The sequence below is a fragment of the Hyaena hyaena genome, unplaced genomic scaffold, assembly GCF_003009895.1.
Source record: "Hyaena hyaena isolate Hyena2069 unplaced genomic scaffold, ASM300989v1 scaffold_72, whole genome shotgun sequence".
NCBI classification, from domain to species: Eukaryota; Metazoa; Chordata; class Mammalia; order Carnivora; family Hyaenidae; genus Hyaena; species Hyaena hyaena.
In genome coordinates this window covers 3,281,572-3,307,779 of record NW_024080703.1, presented here as the reverse complement: position 1 = coordinate 3,307,779, position 26,208 = coordinate 3,281,572, and the positions used below count along the sequence as shown (strand labels likewise).

Genomic DNA, 26,208 nt, shown 5'->3' with positions numbered 1-26,208 from the left:
TTCCCAGAATTGGGAACAAGAATGGCCCACATTCTAAAGTCAGTACAGATAACTTGTGACTTCTCTGCTGCTGCCGCCTGCCCTTCATTATCATGGATAACCTAATTTAAATAGAGATCTCCTCTATTTGTTTGCCCTTTTTGAAAATAAGCCATTTTATTAATAAAATAGACATTTTATAACAAATGGTCATTACCTATTGCAGTGTATTTTTCTGGATAAGATAACTTGTTTTCTTTCTTAGTAGTTTGAATGCGGCCTATATTTAAATATCTAATATTATCTAAAGTAAATAGAAGAAAATAGAAAAGTCAGGCTTTACTGCCTGCTGAATTCTGTGCCCGGGAACTCACCTTCTCACACGTGTTCTTACCTAAGGAACAGCATCAGGCCCTTCTGTATCAGCTAATGCAACAGCACCACCACCAGCAGCACCACCAGCCTGAACTGCAGCAGCTCCAGATGCCTGGGCCGGCACAGATACCGATTAACAACCTGCTCGCGGGCACGCCGGCGCCGCCGCTGCACCCCGCTACCACCAACCCGTTCCTCACCATCCACGGCGATAATGCAAGTCAGAAAGTAACAGTAAGTACCTTTGCTTTCTTATGTCTAGTGAAATAAAAAGAATTTGATTGATTAATCAGAGATGACGGTCTCTAGCTCTTCTCTCTTATTTTTTTTTAAATGTATTATTCCCCTGATAATTTAATCTTAAAACCAGTTGTTTCAGCAGCTGGGTAGTGTAAACATGAGGGACCCAAGCCAATTCATATATCCCTTAAGTATATTGGTTTAAATTTGTGCATATGGCTTGAAGGATGTTTTATAATTTAGCAGTTTGAAAATGAAAATGTATTTCAGTTATAGTAAGTGGTATGGGACAGTCCATTCAAAAGATAAAAGTTGGGAATTTTTTGAAAATCTCTGTCTAATTAGTCTATAATTATAAAGCCAGTCTAGATAATTTTGGAATATTTTTATTTGGCTTTACAGTACTTTCTAAAACTGAATTACATTTATTTTATTTTATTTTTTTTAAAGTATTTTAATTATTTTTTAATGTTTTATTTATTTCTAGGAGAGAGAGAGACAGCGTGAGCAGGGGAGGGTCAGAGAGAGAGAGGGAGTGACAGACTGAAACAGGCTNGAACAATATATGAAAATTTCATAAACAATGCAATCTACTTTATAAAATATACTAGATGGATCATTTATTTAGCTGTTCTAGCTGGAAAAATAAAAGCACTTTGAGTAAGTCCTAAGCCTGTTTTAAAACTCTAATTTTAATGTTTTTTTTTTATTTTTTTTTATTTTTAGGAGAGAGAAAGACAGTGTGAGCAGGGGAGGGTCAGAGAGAGAGAGGGAGTGACAGACTGAAACAGGCTCCAGGCTCTGAGCTGGCAGTCAGCACAGAGCCCGACGCGGGGCTCGAACCCACAAACCGCGAGATCATGACCTAAGCGAAAGTCGGACGCTCAACCGACTAAGCCACCCAGGCGCCCCTAAAACTGAATTACATTTATAATAAAACTAAAATATAAATTTTAGGGCACTCCAGTTATTCTGCCAGATTAATTTTAAAAAGAAAGTAAATCATAATCACATTTGTAATGGAATTTAAATATTTTCCTAATTTCATTTAAGTGATAGCATCTTTCTTACCCTTTCACTGGACACATGAAGATAAATTAAACCTGGATGCAGGAGCAGTATGCCATCCATAGAGTAGCACATATTTTAAGGCTGTTTCTTTCTATTAATTCTCCCCTTCAGTTAGGTCTACTTTACTGGAGTGTAAATGTTTCCCCTAAACTTGAGTTCAGGGCAGAACTGTGTTAGAGGAAAGAGACTGGGATAGAGAATGGAGACTGGACGTCAGGCGAAGGAAGAAGGAAAACCATGAGGTGGGACACTTGGCTGATAACAGTGTGGAAAGTCCCCATGTTTGCTCTTTTCCATCACTTTGAAAGCTTGCTGTTTACTGTGCTGTTAGTTCTCAGAAATGTTAGTTTTTTTTAGTTAACAAGAGTTGGTTCAAAATACAGGATTATTGGTTTTCATCAACTTTTCGGTGCCTTTGTTTGCCCCACTGTTTCTCTGACTCCCTGATGGTGAGTACTGGCGTTACACAAGCCTAGGCACCTCTCCAGTGGTGCGCACGTGGGAGATTTCAGCGATTCTGTATTCATGTGGGAACTTCTTAGACCATTTTTCCCTTCTCAGTTTTTTCTTGTGTTAAAAAGCGAATTATAGACGTACCCTGATGATAGTGCGAGTTCAGGTCCCACTATTACCACTGCAATAAAGCAAATTCTGTATCAATAACAAAGCGAGTCAGATGAATTGTTTTGCTTCCCAGGGCGTATAGAAATTACCTTTACACTATCCTGTAGTCTGTTAAGTGTGCAGTAGCATTACATCTAAAAGAACAAAGTACATACCTTAAATAGGAAATGCTTTTTATTGCTGAAATGTGCTATCATCTGAGCTTTCGGCTAGTTGTAATCACCGATCACAGGTCCCCATAACGATTATAATAATAATGAGAAAGTTTGAAATACTGCAAGAATTACTAAAATGCGACATAGAGATACAAATTGAGCAAATGTTGTTGGAAAAATAGCACCAATAGACTTGCTTGACCCAGGGTTGCCACAGACCTTCAGTTTGAGAGGGGGTGCAATAAAGTGAAGCACAACAAAACGAAGTGTGCCTGGATTCATTCACAAGCTACCCTTTCCAGAGTTGTACAGGAATGCACGTTGTAATGGAAAGCCTTTTGGTTTTCACATAATGGAAAACCACAGTAGTAAATAAGGAGAATAAGCAGTATTAATTACCTAATGGGAGAAAAACAAGGCTGGGAAATAAGATTTTTTCTCTTAATTTTTTAATTTATTTTAATGTTTATCTTTGAGAGAGAGGGAGACACAGAATCCAAAGAAGGGTCCAGGCTCTGAACTGTCCGCGCAGAGCCTGACGTGGAGCTCGAACTCAAAAGCTGAGATCATGACCTGAGCCGAAGTCAGCCACCTAACTGACTGAGCCACCCAGGCGCCCCAGGAAATAATATTGCTGAGTATGCTCCTATGTGCTAGGTGTCTCCATTAGATACAATAGTACATGTGATTTCAGTCTTTGAAGACTTTAAAGTTTTTGTATAGATTAGTAAAAGGGGACTCAAACTGTTGAAAGCTTCAGGGGAAGCTAGGACATGGGGGTCAGAACCTGTGACTTTCTTAGTTCATTTTCTATAATGCCATATTACTGCTTTTGTGGAAAAAGCCAATTTGGGGGATTTTTACATCCATTCTCTATGAGTTCTGGCCTTCAGACGGGCACTTCTCTCTTTGTATCCTGCTGAAGGTAATATAAAGCAACTGATAATGCTTACCAGTAAATTCATGTCTTTATATTGTGCTGAGAAGTAGTCATGCCAACTTGTAGAAAAAGATGGAATAACCACATGCACCACCATTTTTATCTCAGTTTTAATTCCAGCTTGAGAAAAGGTTACCTCAAGTGCGGGCCACAAATTCATTTAGCTAATGCCTTTGGTTTTGTTTAACTGCAGAGACTTAGTGATAAAACTGGGCCCGTCTCTCAAGAGAAAAGTTGACACTTGAGAAACCTCTAGAAATCGCCTCGCCTGCTGCTCTAGCACTTCATCTGGCTGCCATTGCAGCCCTCCTACACCTATGAAGAAATGCGACAAGAAATGAACTGCACAACAAAGGATTAATTGCCACAAGGACATTCTTGTAAGGCTTTGATTAATTTTCTTGTTGCTTTGTTGCACTGAAATGGAATTCCCATATCCCCCATCCCTCAACCCAGATTTTTTTGAACTTTGAAAAAAAATTTAATAACTAACTTTTGTCAATGAAATAATTTACATGCAATGAATTTATCAACCTAAGAGAAATTTAATATAGTTGGTGCACAACTCATTTTGTTATAAGTTGGAGAGATGAACAGCAAAACTAAAGACTTGTTCCATTTATAAACTTTGATTTTGTTTTACAAGTTGGAATATGAAACACAGTCTTTGGTTTGGTTTACAGTATGCTTGCTCCGTGAGTCTGATCTTAAGACAAATTTTAAGGAACTGTTCAATTTCTTCTATTGGAGTTTTATTGGCTAAATATTGCAAATTAATAGGTCATCAACTGGGACTTGGCAATCTTTGTTAGAAAAATTTTCTTTATGATGGGATTTGGCCAATCTTGGTAATCAAGTTAGGATGGTAACGTCTGCTTCTGCTAAAGGTAATTTTCTTTTGCTAAACACTTTTTTTTTTTAAAGTGCTAAGACCTACTCATATTTTAAAGTTAACTACTCATATTTTGAGTTATGTGAGTTCTAAGGCTGCTGGGGGAACCAGATCAATTCAAAGTGAAAGATTTCTTTCAGAAAGAGGGGCCACTCTGGAAACTGCTGGTAGGGTTTGGCCTGAATCAAGTGCCTGTTCGTACCTCCATTGTGTTGAAACGGCTCTGGACAGCCGGGCCTGCAGCGTCGTCAGTCCTGTGAGTGGTGGGAGCAGTCGGTGTCGCACAGCAGCCCTCCCCGTGCTTCTGCCTTGAGTGGAACCTTTACTATGCCACTGTAGATAGCTCAGGCGAAACTTATTACCTGGGTGTTTATCCACTAATGAGTCACAAGAAAAACGAGTGGATTTGGTAAGATTTCTCTTGTTAATTTAAACAACTTCCCATTTACTGACAGTGATTTCAGACAAACCAAACAACTGCAGTTCCTGGAACAGGTGGAGTCTGTATTTACAGTCCTTACACTTGGGGTAGCCACACCCCCGGGGTGCCGGTGCGGCGGAGTAGGGATGAAACGATTGGGGATGTAATCACTGCACTGTTCTCAAATGTGTGAATTATTAGTGGAAAAGACCCAGCTGTAATTAGACCTCCACTGTGTACTTAGCTGGAAGAACATGTTAATTCTGCAATATGTCTCTTGGTTAAACATTGCACAGTTCTTACCTCATTTCTGTAAATAAGGTTTTGTGAATCTGTTTTGTATTGTGAGAAATTCATAAGATAACATTGATATTTTGATTTGTAATATTTCTAATTGGTAGATTTAATTGAAAAGTAAAATTAATTTATTTTTATATGTTCAGGGGAATTTTAAAGAAAGTCAAATCTTTTGTAGATAATTAAAAAAATCGGTGTGGTTTATTTTACTTATTTAACCCACTGGTTGTTATTCTGTAACAATTTGTACAAATGGTAAATTTTGAATGTGTTGTTATTTTACCTAGATGTAAAATTCCACATGTATTAAAGAAAATGTACAAAGTTTTTGTTAATAAAATTTAATAATGTTTATAACTCTGTGCCATTCCTTTTCCCAGTTTTATTAAGATATAATTGACATACAGTACTATGTGAGCTCAAGGTATACAGTAACGTCACTTCTATGTATTGTGACATGATCACCACAATAAATTAACATCTGTCATCTCCTGCAGATAGAAAAATAAGAGAACGAAAAAGTTTTGTCCTTGTGATGAGAACTCTTAATATTTATACTTACTCTCTAACAACTTTCACGTTATCGTACAGTAGTGTTAACTGTCATCGTGTTGTACAGTACCTCCCTAGTACTGATTGATTTCGTAAAAATTGGACATTTTTGCCTTTTGATCACATTCATCCAATTGTCTCATCCCAGCCCCTCCCTCTGGTGACAACAAATCTGATCTTTATGAGTTAGTTTTCTTTGTGTGTGTGTGTGTGTCTCTCTCTCTCTCTCTCTCTCTCTGACACTCTCTGTCTCTTTTTTAATAGATGGTAGATTGCATGTTTGAGGTCATGCAGTATTTCTCTCTCTGTGTCTGGCTTATTTCACTTAGCATAATGCCCTCAAATTCCATCCGTGAGTTACAAACAGCAGGATTTCCTTCTTCTTTATGGTTGAGTACTATTTGTTATACATATGTAATATACACGCTACACACCATGTGTGGAGGGAGGGAGGGAAAGAGAGAGAGAGAGAGTGTGTGTGTATATACACCACAACCTCTTTATCCATTCGTCTATCAGTGGACACTTAGGTTGTTTCCATGTCTTGGCTTTTGTGACTACTGCTGCAATGAACAGGAGGTGCAGAAAGCTCTTTGACACAGTGTTTTTGTTTCCCTCAGATATGTTATCAAAGGTAGGAATGCTGAATCATATGGTAGTTCCATTTTTAACTTTCTGAGGAACCTCCATTTTGTCCTCCGCAGTGGCTGAACCATTTTACAGTCCTACCAACAGTGCATGGGGGTTTCCTGTTCTCTGCTTCCTCACCAGCATTTGTTACCTCTTGTCTTAATAATGGCCATTCTAACAGGTGTGAAGCAGTATCTTGTTATGGTTTTGTTTTGAATTTCCCTGTTGATGAGTGATGTTGAGCACTTTTTCATGTACCTGTTGGCCATGTGTATCTTCTTTGGAAAAATGTCTCAGTCCTTTACCTGTTTTTTAGGTTGGATTATTTGAGGGTGTGTGTGTGTGTGTGTGTGTGTGTGTGTGTGTGTGTTGGGTGGTACGACTTCTTTATATATTTTGGATATTAATTCCTTATCTAGTATGTGGTTTGCAAATAAATATTTTTTCCCATTTCATAGGTCTTTTCATTTTGCTGATGGTTTCTTTTGCTGTGCAGTAGCTTTTTAATTAGATACAGTCTCACGTATTTGTTTTTTTATTTTGTTGCTTGTGCTTTGGGTTTCACACCCAAAAAATCATTGCCAAGACCCACAAATGATTGCCAATACCTGTGTCAAGGAGTTTTTTCCCCCTCTGTTTTTTTTCTAGGAATTTTACAGTTTCAAGTCTTACATTTAAGTGTTTAATTCATTTCAAGTTAATTTGAAGTGAGTAATTTCAGTTTCAAGTGAGTCATGTAAGATAGGCTTTCAGTTTTACTCTTTTACGTGTAAATGTCCACTTTTCAAGCACCATTACTGAAGAGACTGTCTTTTCTTCTTTGAGTATTCTTGGCTCCTTTGTGAAATACTAGTTGACCATACATGTATAGATTTATTTCTAGGCTCTTGATTCTGTTCCATTAGTCTATGTATCTGTTTGTAGCCTAGTCAGATTGTTTTGGTAACTATAGCTTAATAATGTAGCTTGAAATCAGGAAGTGTGATGCTTCCCACTTTGTTCCTTGTCAAGATTACTTTGGCTGTTCAGGGTCCTTTGTGGTTAAAGTACAGGTTTTAGAATTTTTTTTCCCTACTTCTCTAAAAAATGCCATTGGAATCTTGATGTGGATTACATTGAATCTATATATGGTGGTTGGATAGTAGGACATTTTAACAGTATTCTTCCAATCCATGAACTTGGGATACCTTTCCATTTATTTGTGACTTCCAATTTCTTTCATCACTGTAGTTTACAGGTTAGAGATCTTTTATTTCCTTTGTTAAATTTATGCCTAAGCATCTTCTTGCTTTTGATGCTATTATAAATAGGATCATTCTCTTTATTTCTTTTTCGGATAATTTGTTACTGTATAGAAATACTACTGGTTTTTCTATGTTAATTTTGTATTCTTTAACTTCACTGAATTCATTGATCTGTTTTTGGTGGAGTCTAGGATTTTCCATACCAGGTTGAATAGGAATGGTGAGAGTGGGCATCTTTGTCCTGTTCCTAATCTTAGAAAAAAGTTGCTATTGAGTATGATTTTAGCTGTGGGCTTGTCATTTATGGCCTTTATTAAGTTGAGATACATTTCTTTGTTTTCATTTTACTTTTTTTTTTTACTTTCGAGAGTTTAGAGAGACAGAGCACAAGCAGGGGAGGGCAGAGAGAGAGGGAGTTACAGAATCCAAAGTAGGCTCCAGGCTCTGAGCTGTCAGCACAGAGCCTGATGCGGGGCTCGAACTCATGAACCGCGAAATCATGACCTGAGTTGAAATCAGATGCCCAACCAGCTGAGCCATCCAGGCACCCCTAGATACATTTCTTTTATACTGAATTAAGAGTTTTTATCACGAATGGATGTTAAATTTTGTCAACTGCTTGTTCTGCATCTATTGAGATGGTGATATGACTTTTTTTTCTTGTATTAATGTATCATATTGATGTGTGTAGAAGCATCCTAGGTGTAAATCCCACTTAATCATGGTGAATGATCTTGCTAGTGTGCTGCTGAATTAGGTTTGCTAGTATCATACTGAGAATTTTTGCATCTATCTTTATCAGGGATATTGGCTTGTAGTTTTGTTTTCTTGTAGTGTTCTTTCTCGTTTTGGTATTAAATGGGTAATGCTAGACTCATAAAATGAGTTGGGGGCATTCCTTCCTTTTTTATTTTTTTTGGGAATAGTCTGAGAAGGATTGTTGTTAATTCTTTAAATATTTGGTAGAATTCACCAGTGAAGCCATCTGGCCCTGAGATTTTCTTTGCTGAGAGACTTTTGATTACTGAGTCAATCTTACCAGTAATTGGGCTGTTCAGGTTTTTTATTTCTTCCTGATTCAGTGTTGGTGGGCTTTATGTTTCTAAGAATTTCTTGGTTTCTTCTAGGTTGTCAAGTTTGTTGGCTCATAGTAGGTTCCTATGATCCTTTGTATTTCTGTGATGTCAGCTCTAATAAGGTCTTCTTTTTCCTTTATAGTTTTATTGGATTGGGTCTTCTCTCTTTTCTCCTTAGTCTAGCTAAAAGTTTGTCAATTTTGCTTATCTTTTCAAAGAACACACTTCTGGTTTTGTTAATTTTTCTGTTACTTTCCTCTTCTCTATTTCATTTATTTCTTGCTCTTTATTATTTCTTTCCTTCTCACTTTGGCCTTAGTTTGTTCTTCTTTTTCTAGTTCCTTGAGGTATAGAGTTAGGTTGTTTATTTGAGGTTTTTTGTTTCCTAATGTAGGTGTTTATTGCTATGAACTTCCCTCTTAGGACTGCTTTTGCTAGCTACCTCCTATAAGTTTTGGTATGTTTTGTTTCCATTTTTATTTCAAGCTGCTTTCATTTTCTCTTTAATTTCTCTTTAGAACCACTGGCTGTTCAGGAAGGCATTGTATAATTTCCATTTATTTGCGTGTTTTCCGGTTTCTTTCCGATTATTTTCTAGTTTCATACCATCGTGTTTGGAAAAGATACTTGTTACGATGTCTTCTTGAATTTGCTAAGACTTGTTTCATGGCTCGACATATTTTGTGTCCTAGAAAATGTTCCGTGTTTGCTTGAGAAGAAGGTGTAGGCTGCTGTTGTCATAAATTTCTTTATACGTCTGTTAGGTCCGTTTGTTCTCTTGTGTTGTCCAAATCTGCTGTTTTCCTTACTGATTCTGTCTGAAATGTCTCTCCATGTTGACTTGAGGGTGGGATATTAAAGTCCCCAATTATTATGATACTGCTGTTTATTTCTCCTTTTAGCTCTGTTAGCTTTTAGCTTTTGCTTTGTATGTTTAGGTTGTCTGATGTTGGGTGCATAAATATTTGCAGTTTTATCTACTTGATGGATTGACCCCTTTGTCACTATTTAATGACCTCCTTTGTTTCTCTTTACCATTTTTAAGGTCTGTTTTGTCTGATAATGTAAGTATATCTCCAAGGCTGAAGTGAGTCTTTTGTAAACGGCATGTAGTTGTAACTTCTTTTTAGTCCATTCAGCCATCCTACTTACTTTGTAGAATTTAATTCATTTATGTTTAAACCATTTTAGGTTATTGGTATTATAGTTTATATATTGTTTTGTATTCTGTATTCAGTAATAAGATTATTGTAGTCATGGTTACTCTTACTGTTTTGTCTAACTTTTCAACTGCAGTTGTAAGTGAATTCTACACCACAATTACCATATTCCAGAATCTTTGATTATATGTTTACCATTACCAGCGAGCTTTATACTACCTTTTAATACCTCTATGATGTTAATTAGTGTCCTTTTACTTCCACTTAGAGAACTCACTTGAGTATTTGTTGTGAGGCAGGTCTTAGAAGTGATGATGAACTTCCTCAGTTTTTTGTTCTGGAGAGTCTTTATCTTTCCATTTCTGAAGGACAACTTCACCGAATGTAGATCTTGGTTGACAGTTACTTTAATATTTTACTATGTCATCCTAGTCTCCCCTGGCCTGAAACATTTCCTTTGAGAAATCTGTCTAGAGTCTTAGGGGGTTTATGTGTGTGTAACTGCACTCTTTTATTGCTTTCAGAATTGTGTTTGAGTTCTCACACTTTAATTGTAATGTGTTTTGAGGTAGCCTGATTCACGTTCAGCTGATTTGGGGTCCTTTGGGCCTCACAGATCTGGATGTCCATTTCTCTCCCCAGATCTGGGAGGTTTCAGTTGTTACCATTACTGCTTTAAATATACTTTCTGTCCTTTTCTCTTTCTCGTCTCCTTCCAGAATTCTCATAATGTGATTATTACTTCTTTTGATTGCGCTCCGTAAATCCCATAGGCGTTCTTTACTCTCTTTGTTTCTCTGACTGAATAATTTTGTATGTCCTGTCTTCTGGGTCACTGATAACTGTCTTCTGCTTAGTTAAGTCTGCTTTTGAAGTTCTCCATTGAGTTTTTCAGTCATCGTATTTTTAAGCTCTAGGATTTGTGTTGATGTTGCTTTTTAATAGCTTGTTTCTTTGTTGAACTTTTCACTTTGTAATGCATGGTTTTCTTAATTTCCTTTGGTGTCTGTCTTTGTTACAGTTGACGAAAGTTTGAGTATTATTCTGAATTCTTTGACAGATCATAGATCCCTATTTTTAGGGTCAGTTATTAAAGTTTTATTAGTGTACTTTGGTGGAGAGTTTTGTGATCCTTCATTCCTTACACTGGTATCTATGCATATGAGCAAGTAGTGTCCTTTTCCGGGTTTTGTGGGTTTGCTTAGGCAGAAACCATTCATCAGTCAGCTTACTCTGGATTTCTGAACATGCCTGCTGGGAACGTCCAGCTGTGGGCCCTGATACTGGGCAGGGCCATTTTTGAGTGAGGCCACTGCCTTAAGAGTGAGGGTTGGGGGAGGTGGATGCTGTACGATGGGCTCCACGGGGTTCTTTGGTCAGGCTTCCTAGACAGGACTGGGTGCTGTGCTCAGCAGTAGGTGCGGCTCTGAGGTAGCTGCCCTGCCCTAATGGACCCCACAGGCTGCATGGCTCACTGGGGATCCTGATCAGGCGAGATTAGGCACTGGCTTCTCTGGCCAGACAGGGCTTCTGGATTTGCTCAGCAGGTGGGGAAACCACAGGCTGTGCCCTCTATTCAGGGGCCACAGCGGAAGGAAGGATGGGCCGCACAACTTCCTGTGAGCCGCGCTGAGGCTCCCTGGCTGGGCAGTGTGCAGGCTGGATTCAGCGACGGGCAGCGCCACGGAGGAGTTTCCCTCCTGCGTAGAGTGGGAGACCGGGCTCCAAGGCCAGCAGGGCTCCTGGTACTGACGTAAGCCACCTCCTGGCCCACGTTCTCCGGCTGAACGCAGGCTTGCTGTGCGCCGCAGCTTTCCAGGCCTGCCAGCCAGGCGTGGAGCTACGGTGGGTTAGCTCTCCTGCCAGGCAGGACGGGAGTGCGGGTCCCAGCCCCCCTCCCAGGTGTTCCCAACAGTTGAGAAGGGCCAGGAGCGCCTCTCAGCCCCAGGTGAGGCTAAGAATGAGCTCCCCTGCCAGGGCGGAGTCGGGGGACGGACTTCAAGCCTAGGAAGGCTCTTTGTGGTCTTGCCTCAAAGCCATTCGCTCCCCACTCCGCCCTGCGGATGATGAGCTCTGCCTGTGGGCCTCCCTGTTCGAGCTTTTCCTGGCTGCACAGCTTCCAGGCTCTCTGGTCAGGTGACTGGGAGCTGTAATTAGCCGTGGGCGGGGCCTATGAATGAGCTCTCCGGCCTGGGCTCCGGTTGGTCTTCCCCGTGTTCCCAGTCTGTCGGGTCAGGAGAGACTGGGAGCTGCACTCAGCAGGGCTGGAGGTGTACTTAGGTCCCCCTGCCTGAGTGTGGGCAGACCAGCCCCCCACCGAGGTTCGCGTCACAGTGTCCGCGGCCAGCCGAGCAGAGATGCAGAGATGCGGCTCCGACTGTTCAGCGCTGCAGGTAGGAGCTCCGTCTGTCAAGATCCATGGGGCGCCTGGGTGGCTTAGTCGGTTAAGCATCCGACTTTCGCTTGGGTCATGATCTCGCGGTTCGTGGGTACGAGCCCCGCGTCGGGCTCTGTGCTGACTGCCAGCTCAGGGCCTGGAGCCTGTTTCAGTCTGTGACTCCCTCTCTCTCTGACCCTCCCCTGCTCACACTGTCTCTCTCTCTATCTCTCTCTCAGAAATAAAAAAAAAAAAAAAAATATCCAGGCGCTGGGAGTCGCCAGTCCCTCCCCGCTTCTCTCTCCTGGTGGTTGAGCCGCACAGATACCTCCGCAGTAGGTGTTTCCATGAAGTGACTCAATGGGGTGGGGGGGCTTAGGGGCGACCTCAGGGCCGAGCTGTGCTGGGCAGGAGAGTGGGGGTGCAAGGGGTTGATGCCTTCTCCTACCTTCGATGTAGACTCTTCAGTCTCTGAGGGTATTTCAGCCTCATTCTAGGCGTCTCTGAATGGTGTCTTATTCTAGAGTAATTGTGAGTTGTTTTGTGAGGGGGGAGTGAAGTTAGAAATGACCTATGTCACCAGCTTGGTGACCTCACTCCCTGCCTTTCTTGTTTGGGTAGAATGAAGGCCCTGAAGAGTGTGGGTGCCTCAAGTCCCCGATTATTCCGGTAGTTTTTGCCTGTGCTTTAGAGTACCGAGTACCGGTACAAGTTCGTCTTGCAGTTCCCTAAAGTTTGCTCATGAGTAACCTTGACACAGCGTGGGAAACCCTGCGGAGCGAACGGACCTTGTGTTCAAAGCTTAGCTAATCAGGGAGAGTGCACTCTGAAAACTGCTGTCTTGCATGCAAAGAAGAGGAAAATAATTACAGTGGAAATAAAGGGAAAATCAACTCCAGATGAGATCATTAATTGTAGCTTATTAATAAAGTAGCATTCATACTTGGTAACGTTATGCGAAACAAATTTAAGTGTACTTAATGGCTCTTGGGTCCTGCTTTCCATCAGAGTCACCTGTGGGGCTTTGCAAACGCTCAGACTTCACCCCAGACTCAACTGAAGCAGAATACGGGGGTCTGTGTAATTTGCTCCTAGTCATTCAGATTTGAGTAAACAAGGAAAACTGGTTCTAGGCTTTTCACTTTACTAAAGAGCTAGGTTTAGGTTCCTGGAGAGACTTTCCTTATACACGTGGAAGATCTCTGATTCTGGAGAGCTTATCTCCCAAAGGGCTAGGGAAGGTCCCTCCTCTAACGTGACAGGTGACTCGCTCTCCAAGAATCAACTCTGAACCCAACAGCACTTGGCCACGCACGTTCTCACCTTGGCTGTTCATCTGAATAGCAGCATGTTGGTGTAACTGCGCTGGCTTTCGTAGGTTTCTAACTCACTGGAGGCCCTGGGTGGCTTCATCACCTCCACCGGGAAGTACACCTCGTTTTCTGGGTAGCTGCTCTGTGGTTCCCTGGTGTTGCTGATTCTCTGCTCTGAGAAGTTTCTGAGGAGCTGCTGCGTCCTGCCCCGCCCCCCATGACCCCCTTCTCGGCAGCACTTGACCCTTGGATGAGGGTGCTCTGCGGGACATGGCTTTCCATCAGCGGGCTCTGTCTGGACTTCTGTGCGTAAGTCCTGTGGGTGTGTGATCGGTGTCAAGGGTCAAGAGCAAGCACTGGAATGAATGCCAAGAAAAACAAGTTGCCAACTTGTGTTAAGCTCCCTGTCAAGCAGGCAAAGATGGGACGCCGCTATGAGCGGATTCTCTCTGAAGGAGACAGAAAAGGCCCCTGGAATTGTAGGCAAAAGGTGCCTCCCAGTGACATGTGACTCCGTTTTTAAAAGCAGGGGATGGGCCTTTGCTTTGGATTTTAGAACTCTCGAGAGGAGAACAGGACTGTGAGCCTCAGTTTTATTTACTAAAAATGAAACCTACATTGGTGGCCCCATCTTTTCGTAGCAATGAAGCACGGCCTTTCAAGATGAAGTCGTCGTGAACTTTTGTAAACATTTGTAAGCTCTCATATTTTTAAATAGTTTTACCTTGTTAAAAACCCATGCCAGCTTTCTAGTCCCTTCTAGTCCCTTTCCTCACCTTGTTATTGGCACCAAGAGAAACCCCTCCTTCATAGATCCCCGAGTGTTTACAGCCCTGTAACTACAGTGCATGTTACGGCGGAACGAAGTTTCCTTGGATGGTGATTTGGCCACAGCGCAGGTTCCGCAGGTCTGTGTGAGGCGCGCGCCCCTCCCCCTCTGCTTCCATCCTGCTCGGCGTCCCAAGCCTCGAGCTGGGGAGCAGACGAGCTGTGGGGTCCAAGTGTGAAAATCCCCCCCCCACCCCAGGGTGCGTGTAACACTGTTAGGTACTAGCATTAACAATATATATTTTTTTATTAACATATATTTTTAAAAATATTTAATCTCTACACCCGACCATGGGGCTTGAACTCATGACTCTGGAGATCAAGAGCCCGCATGCTCTTCTGACTGAAGCCAGCCAGGTGCCCCAATGTATTTTTATTTATTTATTTTTTAAATTTACATCCAAGTTAGCATATGGTGCAACAATGATTTCAGGAATAGATGGCTTAACGCCCCTCACCCATTTAGCCCATCCCCCCTCTCCCAACCCCTCCAGTAACCCTCTGTCCGTTCTCCCTATTTAAAAGTCTCTTATGTTTTATCTCTCTCCCTGCTTTTATATTCTTTTTGCTTCCCTTCCCTTATGTTCACCTGTTTTGTACCTTAAGTTCCTCATATGAGTGAAGTCATGTATTTGTCTTTCTCTGACAAATTTCACTTAGCACAGCACCCTTCTGTTCCATCCATGTAGTTGCAAACGGCAAGATTTCATTCTTCTTGATTACCACGTAATGCTCCATTGTGTGTGTGTGTATACACACCACTTCTTCTTTAGCCACTCATCGGTCAGTGAACATTTGGGCTCTTCCCATACTTCGGCTATTATCGATAGCGCTGCTATAAACATTGGGGTGCATGTGCCCCTTTGAAACACCACACCTGTACACCTAGTAGTACAATTGCTGGGCCGTAGGGTAGCTCTATTTTTAACTTTTTGAGGAACTCTCCGTACTGTTTTCCAGAGTGGCTGCACCAGTTTGCATTCCCACCCGCAGTGCAAAGATCCCCTTTCTCCGCATCCTCGTCAACATCTGTTGTTGCCTGAGTTGTTCATGTTACCCATTCTGACGGGTGTGAGGTGGTGTCTCATTGTGGTTTTGGTTGATGAGTGATGTGGAGCATTTTTTCATGTGTCGGTTGGCCATGTGGACGTCTTCTTTGGAGAAGTGTCTGTTCATGTCTTTTGCCCATTTCTTCACTGGACTCACTGCTTTCCGGGTGTTGAGTTTGATTAGTTCTTTAGATTTTGGATACTAACCCTTTCTCTGACGTGTCGTTTGCAAATATCTGCTCCCATTCCATCGGTTGCCTTGTAGTTTTGCTGATTATTTCCTTTGCTGTGCAGAAGCTTTTATTTTGATGAGGCCAGTGTATTTTTTAAATTACAGAAGTTATCATGACCACTTTTCCAAAACTTTGAAAACTAGAAAAAGAAAATAAACATCCTATTTATTACATCCTTCTGTCAATTTTTATATTAAAATGCACGCGGATAGCCAATATTCCCATCTATTTTTATGTGTACTCTTCCCATATAGTCAAATCATAGTCTATGGGTAATTTTGTGGCCTGCTTTTGTCACTTAGATAAAAAGTAACAAATACTTGAAACATTTCAGAAACTCAATTTTGTATCTGCTGTAACGCAGTAATTTTCTGGGTCAGATGTGCAGTTTTCCCAAGTCCTGACCTGCCAGGTCCTGTTCAACAAATGTCAGTGCATCATCTTTATGTGAGCACGGACTCTTCTAGAAAGAGTATTTTCTGATGACCGGTTTCTTGGGCCCACAGCTCGAAACCCTCATTATAATTAGCAAATCTTCAAAAGGGAAGCCACTGCTTTTGGCCGAGGCCTTCCCTTGACACCATCTGGGGATCTATTTACCCGCGCAGGCGGGAAGGGGGTGGCGCGCGAATTTACCACGGTGGGTGTCGAAGCAGGAGCTCCCTTGATTTCCTTGATTTCAAGGGAAGCAGCCCCTGGGACTTAGGGGAGGGGACGAGGGGGCGAGGGGACAAGGAGGACAGAGAGGCCGGCTGTCGGAGGACGGCGCAGCGCCACGGGAGACAGAGCGGGCTGTGAGCTTTTCAGACGCGACTGAGTGGGCCCAGAACACAAGCCAGGAAGGTGCTGTGGGTCCGTGCAGAAGCTCTGGAGCCCTCGGTCACAAGGTCACACGGGGCAGATCACGTGTTGAGGAGGGGGAGGGGAGGCGCAAGTCAGAAGGGCCAATGTCCCTTTTCCAGAAGCGCGGAGGCAGCAGCCCCTCTAACCCCCGCCAGCTGCTCACCTCTGCGGCGCGGTCGCCACTGCGAGGTCTCAACCCCCCCCCCCCGCACCCCCAGCAGCTTCGAGTGACTGGAGTTCTGTTTCCAGGTTTGGGCCACAGCCCTTGACACTTCGGGTTTCTGAAGGCCTGGGGCACTGGAGNCCAGCAGCTTCGAGTGACTGGAGTTCTGTTTCCAGGTTTGGGCCACAGCCCTTGACACTTCGGGTTTCTGAAGGCCTGGGGCACTGGAGATGCAGCCCCCCCCCCCCCCTCGCAGCCCCTGTCCACACAGCCCCGGGCAGGGAAGGCGCTGGGGCGGGGACCGTGTGAGCCGGCACCACCCCCGAGGCCAGTAAGGTAGGGAGCACTTGAGCATCATCCCGGAAAAGAGGGTGCTCCTCCGCTGCCCCCCGAATCCCCTGCGGGATAACGGGGTGTGACGCAGCCTCACGCGAGCTAGCGAGCACGGCACACAAGGCCCTCGGCACCCGGGCCACACCACGCTGCAGCCTGGGGGACAGGACCCGGAGCTGGGGAGGGAAGGCCAGAGATTCGCAGGGCTCGTCTCGTTTCTCAGTGAGGGCGGGGGCGGGGTGCGGGCTGAACCCCGCTCTTAGGAGCGAGGGGCCGGGAGACCCTCGACTTGGCCACCGGGTCTGACCTCCGGGGGGACGGCGGCCCCCGCGCCCTGGGCAGGTCGGGACCCCGGAACCCTAGAGCCCTCGGGTCACCTGCACAGGAATCTGGGGGGCCTGGAGCACCCCGCTTTATTTACATGCTGTCGAAAGGCCCCGCGGCGCCCGGGTCCTCAGGGCCAAAGGGGCCGCTGTGGGATCGCACTTGCAAGTGCCCCTTGGGTCCACGGTGGCAAGGCCCGCGGTGACATGACCCGGGGCAGTTCCAGTGGCGTGAGGCGCAGAGGTGACATGACCCGGAGCCCCCGGGGGGGGGGTGCGTGGGGGGTGTGATGGCCCCGCCAAGGGTGAAGCACCCCCTGTTGAAGAAGCTCCCTCAGGACGGTCGGATTCTGATGGTGCCTTGTGAAGTTGGGAAAAGGAAATTCACTTTTTTGCTGATCGAGTTAATTTGATTCCCCTTAAATTCTGATTGATGCATCTGGTGTTTTTTTACTTGGCTCACTTCGCAAGCAGACGGATTAATTAGGAGATTTCACATTTTTGGCACCGCCGCCGCTCCCCCCGCAACGGTCTTTCTGGTTCCCCTGGTCTCTCCCGGAGCAAACGCGGACAGGTGTCTCCTGCAGCCTGGCCGCTCCCCAACGAAGAGGAGGGTTCTCGAACAAACCACGGTGTACTTTGTACAAACCGCCGGGTTGGGATCCCCAGCAGGCTCTTCGAGCCAGGAGCGGTGAACTGGGAGCCCCTGGGGCGGGTGCGGACGTCTCGGGAGGGGGAGGGGGGGCTGCGTGCAGCCGGGGACCCGGCACTGGCGGAGTCGGTCCTGCTGACCGCCCCCCCCCCTTGTGGGGGCCCCTGGCCATCAGGCTGCTCTCCTGTCCCTTCCCGGCCTCTCCTGGGAACTCCCTCCTTCCGGTGCTCCTGACTGAAGCCGTGCGGAGGGTCACCCCTGTCCGTGGGCCTGCCCTCCCCGCTGTAAATCGGGGGGGGGGGGGATTTACATGCTAAACATGCTAACCTTTGCATTTTGCTGCAGGGCTGAGTGTGGCTTGGCCCACCTCAGGCTTCGCAGTGGGCGCGACAGCGACGTCAGGGGCATGGCTGGCCCTCCCCCGCCCTCCCCACCCCTGCCCTGCCTCGGCCTGGCCGGGCCTGGGTCTGTGCCCTCCCATCTCTCTCACCGAGGAGAAGCACTGTTCCCTCCAACCGAAGCTCAGAGATCAGTACTTGTGTTGCCTTTTCCGTTTCCCAGCTACGCAGNTGCTGCAGGGCTGAGTGTGGCTTGGCCCACCTCAGGCTTCGCAGTGGGCGCGACAGCGACGTCAGGGGCATGGCTGGCCCTCCCCCGCCCTCCCCATCCCTGCCCTGCTACTTGGCTGCTTCTTAGGTTCTTGAAACTTTCTTTGGATTTCTGACCTACACTCACTCCTCCATCGGCACAGTCTTCTTTGTCTGTTACTGCTGCTCCGTTGTTGGCTTGACCTTTGGAATCTGTGTCCAACCCAAGACCAGGAAAATGATGCCAAATAGGCTCAGAGACACACACTTTGGCAGGGCCAAAGGCCTGTGGCCCTGCCCTCGCCCACCCCCAGGCCTTCCTCTTAAGGAAAGTGGTGGGTCCCCAGGCCCCCTGCAGCTTGCCGGAAACAAGGACAGGTTTCTTGGGTGCCGAGCAGGTGGAGGATGGGGAGCCTGATGGTTTGGAGACTAAAACCAGTTTGGGTTCACTGTCACCAGTAGCTCCCAGGGCCTGCCTTCCTGTCCCACCCCTGGCCAGAATCACCCCCCTCCTGGTGAGACCACCCAAGGCAAAGATGTCCACATCTAATTAATTCTTAAATTCCAGTTTTCGCATGACAGGATAGATCTGATTATAGCCCAAGAGAAGATTTCCAGGAGGCATTTTTTTTTTTAATTTTTAACATTATTTTGCAAGAAAGAGAGAGTGAGCAGGGGAGGGGCAGAGAGAGGTGGGGAGAGAGAATCTCAAGCCAGTTCCTGGCTGTCATGTGGGGCTCAAACTCACAAACCGGGAGACCATGACCTGAGCTAAAACCAAGAGTCGGCTGCTTAACTGACTGGGCCACCCAGGTGCCCCTCCAGTAGGCATTTAAAAAGATTTTTAAAAAATATGTATTCATTTTTTGAGAGAGAGACACTAAGCATGTGGAAGGGAGGAGCAGAGAGAGAGAGAGAGAGAGAGAGAGAGACAGAATCAGAAGCAGCTCCAGGCTCCTGGCTGTCAGCATAGAGCCTGAGGCAGGGATCAAACTCACGAACCTGAGAGACCATGACCTGCGCCAAAGCTGGCTGCCCAACCGACTGAGCCACCCGGGGCCCCTCCAGTAGGCGTTTCTTAAGCTGCGCCTCTTAGAAGGGAGACAAGCTGCGGTCTGATGTCTAGAGCCATTTACTCTTCGTTTCAGGAACATTTTCCTTTGGGAAACAGATCGGAGCCAAGGTAATTTGGAATAAACAATTCAATATTATCTCAAATTTGGCAGTTCTTAAAAAAAAATTTTTTTTTTGGACAATGATGGAAAACAAAGCCTAACCAACCGTTCATTTTCCTTTAGAACTCGAGACCTAACACGTAAGAGAATGGCCACTCGCGGCCACTCAAATCTTGGTCAGTTTCATGTTGTGAAACTTAGAACTTAGGATTCTTCTTAACCTGTAGTGATGAAGATGGTCTTGACTGAGTTCAACTCGTGTAGTCATTCAGGAGACACCGCCCTGGGGACCCCCACACGCCTGGCTCGTTCGCTACAGGTCGGGAAGGCGGGAGGGAAACGGCTGTGTGCGGGGTCAGAGGGTGCAAGGCGGGGAGCTGGATGTCAGAACCCTGTCGAATGGGCTTCGATCCAGGACTAGTGCAAGTGCAAGGTGCGGGGGGGCGGGCCCTGCCCTGGGGCTCAGCTTGCTCTAGGATCACTGCTCTTTCAGACACCAGGAGTCTCCGCCTGGGAATCACGTTGATGGAGTGATTTCCCTTTCTGTTCTGCATGAAGCTGTTCTTTTCTTCCCACCAGAGGAAAATCCTTGTGACCGCTCAGTTTTACAGCGTGTTAATTTACCTCCCCAGTGAATACAGTCCGAGGCCGAGGGCCAAGTCGTTTGCTCAAACAGGAGCCTGGGACTGTTGCCAAGACAGTGGGGTGGCTTCCAGGCCAGCCCCGCGGTGACCCCGAGCTACAGGTGGGGCTGTATGCGACCCCCGCAGGGGAAGCCGGGGCCCTTTACTGCCGCAAATGGCTGAAAAGAAAGCCACCTCCCCGTGTTTGCGTGACAGCCCCATGCCACCACCCACCACCACCTTTACAGTCTGTAACAGGGCCTCCTGGGGTCCGGGGCCACACTGACCCCGCCCAGAGCACCCTGTGTGCAGAGAGCAAGTGAGTTTACACGGGACACTGCTGCCCGAGACAAGGCGCTTATTTTCAGCCTGTTACTTGGAAAGCTGGCTTTGTTTTAGGACCATTTGGTGGGAAGGAACTTTAAAATTTAGGACGGGGGCTGGGGGGGAGGCGGTGGGGGGGCCAGGGCGGCGCCTGGGTGGCTCAGTCAGTTGTTGGCTTGGGTCAAGATCTGGTTCGAGCCCCCACTTCAGGCTCTGTGCTGACAGCTGGGAGCCCGGGGCCTGCTTCCGATTGTGTCTCCCTCTCTCTCTAATCCACACCCCCCCAGCACTCTGTCTCTCTCTCAAAAATAAACATTAAAAATAATATTTTAAAATAAAATTTAGGATGGGATGTCAAAATCGGTTTTCACCAATGACTAATATTGACTCCTCTAAGCCACTGTGGTCGCTTGGTCCCATCCTGAGGCCTCCCTGCCCCTCAGCCTCCGGACACTACCCTGGGTCTCTCTCAAAGGCACTAGGACCACAAAAGCCAGTTGCAGGAGCCCCTGGTCAGGCTGGGCTCTGACTCAGGTGTATCCCGTGCCTCAGTTTCCCTGGGGTGGGGTGCCTTGGGTCAAACTAGGGGTCAGGATCAACACACCCTTGGGGCTTTCCAAGGCAAAGGCAAACACCAAGTGCATGCTGAGGTCTCCTAGCTGTCTGTCCTCTTCAGAGGAATTCAGAATTCTCAGGGTCTTTAGGACCAGCCATCTGTCAGCAATCACATATGGACCCGTGACCATGTTATGCACTGTCCAAAATGGGCGTATTGAGACCCGTGTAAACTGGGAGTGTCCTGGGCCACTTGGACCATGTGTACAAAATATCAGAATTTAAACTGTGCCCTTTAGATCCTGGGGGGGGAATCTAAATGCTAAAACAACTACAACAAATTCTCTGCAGGCACAAGTGGGAATGAACTAGCTGGCAGGTTAGAGGGTCTCTGGCTTCAAAGGGGTAGGCGGACATGGTTTGGGGGGTAGGGCCGGTACCCGACAAGAAAAGCCAAGGTAAGAGGCTTTTTTTGGGGTTATCCCGAGACGTGGGCGGTGGAAAGCTTATTATGGTGTCACTCTAAAACTAGGCAGGGAATTTGAAAACACAACCCCGCGGCGGAGTAGCCCGACTGGCTGCAGTGTCTCTGTCAGAAAGGGTCGGGATGTCCGCGGGGGGCCCGGCCGGCCTTCTAGGTGGTTCGGTGCAAATTCCACAGAAGCGCGCTTGGCTCCCGCCTCCTGGGCACCTGCTGCCCGCGAGGGGTGAACCCGGTCCGCCCGTCGGGATCTGTGGGGAGAAATCCGAGAACATGTGTGTGGCCTTTAAAAACGGGTGCCATTGGGGGCAACTGGGGGGCTCAGTTGGTCAGGCGTCAGACTCCTCTGGTTTTTGGCTCGGGTCATGATCTTGCAGTTTGTGGGTTTGAGCCCCGCCTCGGACTCTGTGCCGACAGCACGGACCCTGCTTGGGAATCTCCGTCTCTGGGCCTCCCCGTCTCTCAAAATAAATACACTTTAAAAAAGGGGTGCTATCATGGTTTAAAGAACTGTAGCTGGGGGACCTCTGCCCCCGTGGAGAAGGGAAACCTGAATCGCTAGAGCCTGCTCGCGGCCCCTGGCCGAGCAGGGCTGGTGACGGCGCGTCCGCACAGGATGTGTCCACGGCCAGTGCTTTCCGAAGCCAACAGAAACGGACTGTCTCTGCTGCTTGTTCTCCGCTGGGGTCTCAGGGAGCGTGCGGACCTCAAAGAATCAAACAGAATCCGGCTCCTCAGGCCGGGTCTCCACCCCGCCCCCTGCGGGGGGCTCCCCTGCCTCCCTCCAAACCCCAAAGTCAAGACCCTTCTCACGGCTCGGTTCCCACTCCTCGCTCGCTGCGCCTGATCCGCGGATCTGACGCGGGTCTTCGGCCTCTCGGACTCCGCCCTTTCCGGAGCCGTGGCCGCAGGACGAGGCGGGGCCGCTGGTCCGAGGGCCTTTCCCTCACGGGAGGCCGCGCACGGCCGCGCTCACGTCCGCACGTTGTGAGCGGAAGAGCCCGGAGCACAGGCGGAGCGGCGGTCGCAGGCCCCGGTTCGTGAGCAGCAGGGCCGGGCCCGAGCGTCGTGGGCTGTCAGGGGCCGTCAGGGGCCAAGTCCTGCCCCCCCCCCCCCCCTTGGCTGCATCAGGGTAAATACGGCAGTGCGGCCTGGAAAGAGGCTTTTTCGGGCGAGAGAGCCTTGGGGCACCCAGTGACACGTGTGGACTCTTTCCCCCGAAAAATTCACAAATAGGAGATTTTGCAAGGGTCCCAGACTCCTGCGGGTGCACCCAGTGAGCGGGGACCCCCCCACCCCGGGGCGAGGAACCGCGGGACGAGAGGGGCCGTCAGCTCTGCTCACGCACCAGCAGCCACTTGGAATGATGGGAACAGGAAGCCTGGATGGTGAGATAGAGAATGCTCCCCGCCGTCGGCCTGCGGGCCCCGAAGTCAGGGTTTTACACAGACCTGGGTAGCAGCCGCCACGGTTTCCTACTTTTCTAGTTGAGGGAAGGAGACGAAGAGGTGAACCGAGGCGCCTGGTGCCACACAGACTGGCCTTGGAGCTACAACAGCTGAGGCTGCCCCAGGCGGCCCTGAAGGGGGGGCGCTTCTCTGGGGGCCCGGCCTGGAGAAGGCAGTGAGGAAGGGGCCGCCAGCTCGTGTTGCCCCGAGTGCTTTCCCCCGCGTTCCTCTTGGAGGCTCCCTGGTTTTCTGGGCCGTGACCTTGTTCAGACTGCTCCCCCTGGGTCTCCCGTGTGTGGCCGAGCCTCTGGCCCGCCCACTGGTCCACCGGCTTCCACACAGCCTGACGGCTTCCGGAGTCTCCTGAAGAAAGGGCTCCTTCTGACTTTTTTTTTTTTAAGTTTATTTCTTCTGAGAGAGAGAGAGAGAGAAAGAATCCCAAGCAGGCTCCACGCCGATGCAGGAGCTCGAACTCCGCAACCATGAGGTCATGACCTGAGCTGAAATCAAGACTTGGACGCTTAACCAGCTGAGCCACCCGGCGCCCCTGACTTCCTTCTAGAGAAGTTAGTAGGCAGAACAGTCATGCGTAGAAAGCCATGCTAAAGCCTTATTTTCTTGAGTCCAGAAAAGATGAGGCTGGTGGGCACAGGAGGCAATTATATTTCGGTTGTACTATCATCGGGCATCTTTGGAGCCCTGTGCGTTCCCCCCGCCCTGGGGGCCCAGGACACGGCATGCGGTCTGGGGGTTTGTGTGACAGGGACCCCAAGTACTGCAAGTGAGAAGCGTGCTTTCACGGAAGGACGCTCACAGAACCACAGACTGGACAGGCTGGGCCATGGCGCTGCTTGAAAGCCAGGCCTGAAGCTGGACTCAGGCGAGTGGGTCTCGGGCCCAGGATGGAGCCAGGCCAGCCTCGCTCTTTCCTTTGTTTCCCTCCGTGCACGTTTTACTCGCTCAGACCCCTGGATGAACGAGGAGGTGGGCCGCGGCAAATGCGGTGACGGCCCCACCGGCCTCAGGAACCGGCTCTGGGGGAGCAGCTGGTGGCGGCGGGACTCGGTGTGCTGTCAGGAGGGGTGGCGGGCACAGCTGTGACGAGACAGTGAGGGCACCCGCTCCCTGCCCTCTCGGAGCCCTCTGTCCCCTGGCCCAGGACACAGCAGTGTGCCGGCCTGCCCTCCCTCCCTGACTGGGAGGGGGCTGGGTGGGACTTAATGTGTGAAAACCGATGTTCTGGAGCCAGTTAGTTGGTAATCTGCTCTGTTTTTTTTACATTTCAATTGTTCCTTTTGAGGTTCTCGAAGGTGGCTGTGGCCCCCAGTGTCCTCCCTGGGGAGCAGTGCTGAGAGAGTGTGATGGTGGGGGGAGGGAACGGGCTCAGGGCTCACCTGGGGGCGCATCCTCCACGGTGGATGAACGGTTAGGGGCCGGTGGGGCTGCTGCCTCCAAACTTTCTCCAGGAAACGAATCTTATTTCAGTCCTTAAAGTGATCTCTTCATAGATATTTTCCGAGTCACTGTCCTTAAATGTGTCCCGGTGATCTTAACGGTTTCAGGGTGCAGGCAGTTGGCACTTAGCAAACCGCGGCCGAGCCCTGAGCCGATGACAGAAGCTTTAGGGGGGAGTGTCCAGCGGACAGGGACGGCGGGTGCAGTGGGAACTGGCACAGACCGGTGACTTTGGGTGTTGGCAGCAGGCCCCAGCCGCACCGGTCCCCACCGCCCCTCCCGCATGCCCCTGGGAAGCCGGGTGGGCAGGGAACGCGCCTACTGAACCCCAGCGTGGGGCAGACTGCCTTTATCACCTTGTGCCCGTGTTCATTCACACTGGGTTTCCTTCGAGATGCATCTGATTGGGATAACCGCACGCTCTTAGCCAGCCAGCGCAGAAGTGAGCTGCCTCTTTCCCCCCAGCGCCGGCCTCCTCCTGCCAATGAGCTCCTTAACTGCTGTGCTCTTCCGGCACAGAAAGACAGTTCGTTTTTTTTAGGGGGGAGGGGGGGGAAGAGGGACTGTGAGCTGTAAGCAGGCTCCACTCTCCTCGCAGAGCCCGATGTGGGACTTGATCCCACAACCCTGAGCCACTCGATCACGACCTGAGCCACCTAGGTGCCCCAAAGCACATTGTTTTAATTCTTACGTCAGTTGGCTCATATGTTCCTTCAAAAGCCTGTATTTGCCAACCGTCAGCACTATTCAGTCCGTTCACAGGGAAATAACTTTGCAATGATGAGAGGGAAAATTATTGGTAAAATACCCAAATCTTTTTTTTCTCCTTTAACATAGTCTTTGTTTAAACACTATAGCACAACATTTTTAAAAATTTTTTAATTTTTTTTTTTTTTTTTTTTTTTACTAAGGCACATGACGTATAGAAAGGTTGAGGTACAAAATGCAAATTTCTGCATAAGACTTTTAAAATAATCTTTTTGGAAAATGAAGGTGAACATCATCTTCCAGAATATTCAGCTTTTAGCTTTTTTCTTTTGGACCAGTTCAACCAGCAACTTGTATCTAGCGATACAGTCTTCCTGTAGGAAGAGAAAAGAGAGGTGAGACAGTCATTTCCACAATCCAGCGTGACTTCGTGGGCTTAAGCCCGCCGTGGCCTGTGCGGCTGTGGCCTGTGCGAGGGCGGTGGCCTCGTGAGCATCCACTCCGCACACAGCCTGCCTGCGACCGGCTGGATGATTCCCGCGGCCCACACGCCCCGCGGCCCACACGCCGCCCCGTGCCCCGAGGCCAGCGGAAGTCCTACTGCGGTGCAGCGGGGGTGAGGGGCCGCTGGCTGGCGTGTGTGAGGCGCCCATGGTTATGCCTTTCAACTTGCTGAAGAGAATGATCAGTTTTGACATTTCACCAGGTCATCACACGTCCCTTCGGACCAACTGGACAACGCGAGGCCAGGCGCCCACCATGTGATTCTCATCTGGGTTTGCCTCTCCTGCAGGGGCTGTTGGGACCCTCGCGCGGGGCACTGGCCCCGTCGGCCCAGCCTCCGGGACCCCAGCAGGGAGTGTGCCGGACTCTCGCTCCGAGGCCCCGGCCCCCCCCAGATCCTGCCGTCACCTTCAGGCTGGGGGCAGGAGTCAGGAGAGCCGGGGACGGGCCTCCTCACTCTCCTGTCCTTCACGAGGTACTTTCCAGAGTCCATTCCTGCTTTTGGTAAAAAAAAAAAAAAAAAAAAAAAAAATCCCCCCCCGTGGCATCGGAGGCCGTCACTAACTCAGGGCCTCGTG

At 48.0% G+C, this 26,208-nt stretch overlaps 2 protein-coding genes across 8 annotated transcripts in view; one reads left to right on the top strand and one right to left on the bottom strand.

Moving 5' to 3' along the window:
- The window catches only part of MLLT10 (MLLT10 histone lysine methyltransferase DOT1L cofactor), a 229,503-nt gene extending 225,185 nt beyond the window's left edge, over window positions 1-4,318 (top strand). For 6 of the 7 annotated variants that reach the window (XM_039233039.1, XM_039233038.1, XM_039233044.1 and 3 more), the window contains 2 exons: window positions 379-588; window positions 3,578-4,318. In XM_039233039.1, the coding sequence (XP_039088970.1) occupies window positions 379-588; window positions 3,578-3,622 (255 nt within the window). In that variant the 3' untranslated portion in view covers window positions 3,623-4,318. Of the gene's footprint in view, window positions 1-378; window positions 589-3,577 lie in introns of those variants that run through there. The other variant, XM_039233042.1, reaches the window with a different exon arrangement.
- A 20,998-nt stretch (window positions 4,319-25,316) lies between these two features.
- Window positions 25,317-26,208, bottom strand: part of DNAJC1 (DnaJ heat shock protein family (Hsp40) member C1) — a 210,995-nt gene continuing 210,103 nt past the window's right edge. Inside the window, exon 12 of the mRNA XM_039233065.1 lies at window positions 25,317-25,500. Within this exon, the coding sequence (XP_039088996.1) occupies window positions 25,435-25,500 (66 nt within the window). The 3' untranslated portion in view covers window positions 25,317-25,434. The remainder of the gene's footprint in view (window positions 25,501-26,208) is intronic.